General features: G+C 42.8%; 2 protein-coding genes across 3 annotated transcripts in view; one reads left to right on the plus strand and one right to left on the minus strand.

The window, feature by feature from the left end:
* LOC136834804 (low-density lipoprotein receptor class A domain-containing protein 3-like) overlaps positions 1–5,000 on the minus strand; it is a 190,368-nt gene that overhangs the window by 26,800 nt on the left and 158,568 nt on the right. The window lies entirely within an intron of this gene.
* The window catches only part of LOC136834805 (uncharacterized), a 163,420-nt gene continuing 161,553 nt past the window's right edge, over positions 3,134–5,000 (plus strand). Inside the window, exon 1 of the mRNA XM_067097529.1 lies at positions 3,134–4,449. Coding sequence (XP_066953630.1) covers positions 4,383–4,449 — 67 coding nt within the window. The 5' untranslated portion in view covers positions 3,134–4,382. The remainder of the gene's footprint in view (positions 4,450–5,000) is intronic.

The raw sequence follows: 5,000 nt of genomic DNA on the forward strand, positions 1-5,000 counted from the left end.
ATTCGTATGAGGATGATGTTGATGAATTCTAGGGCACTCATGCCATTAAACGATTCTCCCTCTATCAAAGTTGAAGAATAAAAAGGACAATAAAGAACAGAAAGTACTCGTTCCTGTCAACCTTCTATCTGCGTTTTCTCACTTTTTTCTTTCATGACTGGACACTCGTGTATATGGTCGTTTTTATTATACCAGGAGTGAAGCTGCTAGACTCACAACCTTTTTCCATGAGGAGATTGTGAAGCAACCGATATTTTCCCATTAGCCATTCATACATTTGCACAGACACACACACACACACACACTTATACACACACACATAAACACACAACTTATACATACTCACACGCACTTATGCACACATACATACACTTATACACACATACATACACTTACACACGCACATTTATATATACTCACACACAAACAAACACTTACACATACACAAACTGAGAAAGAAACTCTAGAAAGAAAAGCACCCAATAATGATGTCTAAGAAATAATCTGACATACATTTTTCGCCTCTTCCCTTATCCTTTCTCGTCTTATTCGGGCCTGGGCTAGAGAGGGGAGTTAGGTTGCCAGTCTCATAGGTATTGCGCTCTTTACAATTCTAAATAAAAGCTTTTTCTGGACTGTAAGTTTGATTTAATTTATTGAAACTTTAAATTGAATTTTTAATGAGGAAAGTACGAGATATATCTCTGTGTATTATGGCTATTAATACGGGTAATAACTGAAATATATTATTATTATTATTATTATTATTATTATTATTATTATTATTATTATTATTATTATTATTACTTAACTTTCCGAAAGCCACGTCCCCTCTATGCTTAAATCTCTTTCTTTCCCTTCGTATCTATATAAATACCTTGTTTGTTTAGATTATGATCTATCCTTCTTTTTAACAGTTACTACACATTTATCGCTTCTTCCTTTTCCTAATCTGCCACCTTGCATACTCTCCATCTGTACTCACACGGAACTAAAAGTGATTATCTGAGACTACAGAAAGCAGGGAACACGGAAGAAATGAGGAACTTCCAGTGCCTGGCAGACGAGCCCAAAAAACTGATAGTGTACGGAGAATGCTGTGGTTTCTGATAACGGGAAAGTAAATGTAAGAAGAGGTGGGTTCGCAGGTGCTGACGCGTGATCCGTGGCTCCCTCAGGTAACGGCCGACAGGAATACTGTCTGAAGGAATACCCGTAGAAAGCGAAAGACGTTCTATGGAGGGGGTACAAACAGACACAGGAGGTAGATTGGTTATGCATTATAGTCTTCCGTTATCATATCAATTCTTGTTTTCTGTTTCACTTCCCGCATGTCTGTCTGACTTCTTGTTTCGTCTAGTTTTACACATCTCTGACTCTACATATTTCTGACTTTGTAAAGCCCCCTCTCTCTCTCTCTCTCTCTCTCTCTCTCTCTCTCTCTCTCTCTCTCTCTCTCTCTCTCATATATATATATATATATATATATATATATATATATATATATATATATATATATATATATATATATATATATATACTGTAGATTGTGTGTTTGGGATGTATCCTAATGCCTCATAGTTAATGATTATTCTATCGATCTGTCTATCTACCTATGTATCTCTCTATCTATCTATCTATCCATCTACCTACTTACTACCTACTTACGTATCTGAACCTCCTATCATTCCCAACTCCACGCTGCCTGCCCGCCTACCCACCTACCTACCCGCCGGTTCGAAATCGACTTAATTTTCCATCTGGGGCGCCTTTCCCTGAGAGTGTGAGTTTGCGAACACATAATAAATCCTTGCATCTGCTCCCATTAATTCGGGTTTCCGGCTCTCTCTGCCAATGCTCTTCCTTCCTTCCGCCTTATTTATTCTCGCAATGCCACTCAGGCGGAGGCTCCCATTTCATCTCCTTTCCCTTTTTGACTGCCCCTCGGACAATGCGATAATATCTCGAGATATGGCTGCGTGGGTGGTGGGCCGCTACGGATTAAGAGAGAGAGAGAGAGAGAGAGAGAGAGAGAGAGAGAGAGAGAGAGAGAGAGAGAGAGTAAAACAAATGAGGAGAGAGAGAGAGAGAGAGGGAGAAGGAAAGTAAAAGAGAGAGAGAGAGAGAGAGAGAGAGAGAGAAGGAAATTAAAAGAAAGAGGTGAGAGAAGGAAAGAGAGTGAAAAGGAAAGTAAAAGAATGAGAGAGAGAGAGAGAGAGAGAGAGAGAGAGAGAGAGAGAGAGAGAGAGAGAGAGAGAGAGAGAGATGGAAATGGAGGAGGAGGGGGAGGGATGGGGTAAGAGTGGGGGAAGGGACGAGGGGGTCCAGAGCAGAGACCCGAGACCTCGTTCCGAAAAAGGTTGCTGCCTCCCGATTTCATGAATGAACCTGGCGACTCACCTTCGTGACCCCACCCACGCTCGGCTGCCATTGGTCCGAGCATCGGTGACGTCATTGGGAGGCCACGAAGAGGGGGAGGGGAGCAGAGAGAGAGAGAGAGAGAGAGAGAGAGAGACTGACTCTCTCACACAAGGAATCTTGTCGTTTCGTCGTCGCTGATTTTGGCGCGACACAGTCGGTCGGACTTGTGCGCTCTTTTGAGGGAACGCACATTGAGAGCCAGAGAGAGAGAGAGAGAGAGAGCCACTGTGACGTTGCGTGTGGGTGCGTGCGTTGCGTGTGTCTGCTGTGCGTCGCCGGGACTTTCGCCATCATCACTAGCAGCGCCTTCGCCTGTGTCTCATCTTCTTCGGCGTCTGACGGAGGAAGGAGGAGAACACGAAGGTGGAGCCGCCCCTCGGCGATACATGGCAACAGGCGCTGCTGCTGCTGCTTCTCCGCCGTGTACATACATATAATAATCTAGAGTAGTGTGGGCCGGAGAGAGAGAGAGAGAGAGAGAGAGAGAGAGAGAGAGAGAGAGAGACAGAGAGAGCGAGAGAGAGAGAGAGAGAGAATCTGAGAGAGAGAGAGAGCTCGAGCTCACATACACAAACACATACACACGCACGCGGGGTTGAGTGGTGAGAGAGAGAGAGAGAGAGAGAGAGAGAGAGAGAGAGAGAGAGAGAGAGAGAGAGTGTAAGGTGGGCAAGAATCGGAGCCGTTAAAAGCACGTGGATCGGGCCTCGTCGCTAGCAGTAAGGCATCGCTCGCTATCGGGTTACCAGGCGTTTTAGGAAGGCTCACACACACACTCACTCACACGCACACTCACTCACTCTCACACGCACGCACGCGAGCGAGCGAGGAGCTGTATTATCCCGAATGCGGATCTGACACTTTGACGTGCTATAGTTCTTAACGGCTGAGAAAGAGAGGGAGTGAGAGAGAAAGAGAGAGAGAGAGAAACACAACAGGAAGATATTGCTAAGAAGACGGCGACAGATCCAGAGAGATAGAGAGAGAGAGAGAGAGAGAGAGAGAGAAAGAAGAAGACGTTTCCAAAGTATTGCAATAAGTGATCTCGTAGCGATATTGCGGTCCTTTTCACAGTGATTTCAGAAATTACGAAGGAAAAAAACAACAAACAACAACAGTAACTACTGGTGTGCCTTTAGAAATGGAAGCCGAATCCTAATTGAAAATGAATCTTCTTCTTCTTTAGCGGCTGAATTAACTTAATCGCGTAGGATACACGCTACAGAAGTTCCTTCATATACCAAAATGCCAGTCATCACCAGTCGAGGAATCTGAAGCGTCCAAAACAGCAACTTTTTTTTCGAAACGAAGCCGAGAATCGAGCCGTTTTCCCTTGATCGAAATCGCGGTCACAGCCGCGACAGATATTCCAATCGCGAACCGTACTTTTGGGAGCATTTTCGCACCTGTGGTGTTCCGAGGGCGAAGAAGGATAAGGATGGTACCCTCAAGGATCCTATAAAGAAGACGACCAGAATGTCCTAAGAGCATCCTACAACTCGAATCCTGGGCCCTATTCCTTCTCAAGTCATCCTTAGATTCAGAATTTTTTTTTCGGAGAATTTTTGAAAATACGGACAGTTTTTTTTTCCTTTTTGGCACAAGTTTAGATCATTCCATTAACATCGACTCGACTAAGCCGGTCCTAAGTCACTGCGAAAACTGAAGGAATTGGTAAGATAGTAAGATAATAATTTCAAGTTAAGATAGAAATTTTTTGTTGAAGAAGCGTGCATAAAATATCTGTATCAAATTCATCTGTTCGTCTTATTGGGAAAAATCGGAAAATATAGATAGAGATAGAGATAGAGTGAGAGACAGAGAGAGGGAGAGGGAGCGAGTAACGTTGAAGAAGAAGTGGAGAAGATATAAAAAGAGAAAGGGAGAGAGAGAGAGAGAGAGAGAGAGAGAAGAGGAAAATAGAAAAAGAGGGTAAAAGAAAATAAGGAATAATTCTCATAATGAGGGTATCCTTCGTGTGCAATTGTGTTCTACTGGCTGCTACGCTCCTAGCAACTTCGGCAGAAGGTAAGTCCGAGTCAAGTCCGTTTTTTTAAGCCCTGTTGAAGTCCTTTTGAAGTCCTGTTTCAGCCAATTTCGCATCCTGTTCATGCATACTGGGAGTTAGGTTCAAGTCCGTTTCAGATTTTGTATAGATGCACCTAAGATCTATTCAAAAAGGCTTGGAGTCCATTTTAAGTGTTATTCAAATCAGTCTGAAGTCTTGTTCAAGTCCGATCTAGCCATGATCGATTTCAATTGAATGAGTTAATGTCATATTCTACTTTAGTCCGTTTCAAGTTAGGTTTCCGTTCGTTTCAAGTCCGTTTAAGGTCCATTTCAGGTCTTTTTCAAGTCCGGTGTATTTTTTCATCATGCGCCCAAAGACTTACAAGTCCACATATGTGGCAAAAACCATAAAAGTCCCGTTGAAGCCCAATTATAAATTGAGACTTATAAGAACATATCGCCTCTAATTCCAGTCCATTATAATCATGGAATTATATTTACCTTAAAATAATTGTCAAGGATTATTTTTAAATTTCCATAGAAAATCATTCATCGTCAAAGGAAACGGC

Source organism: Macrobrachium rosenbergii, chromosome 54, assembly GCF_040412425.1.
Source record: "Macrobrachium rosenbergii isolate ZJJX-2024 chromosome 54, ASM4041242v1, whole genome shotgun sequence".
In the NCBI taxonomy this organism is placed as follows: Eukaryota; Metazoa; Arthropoda; class Malacostraca; order Decapoda; family Palaemonidae; genus Macrobrachium; species Macrobrachium rosenbergii.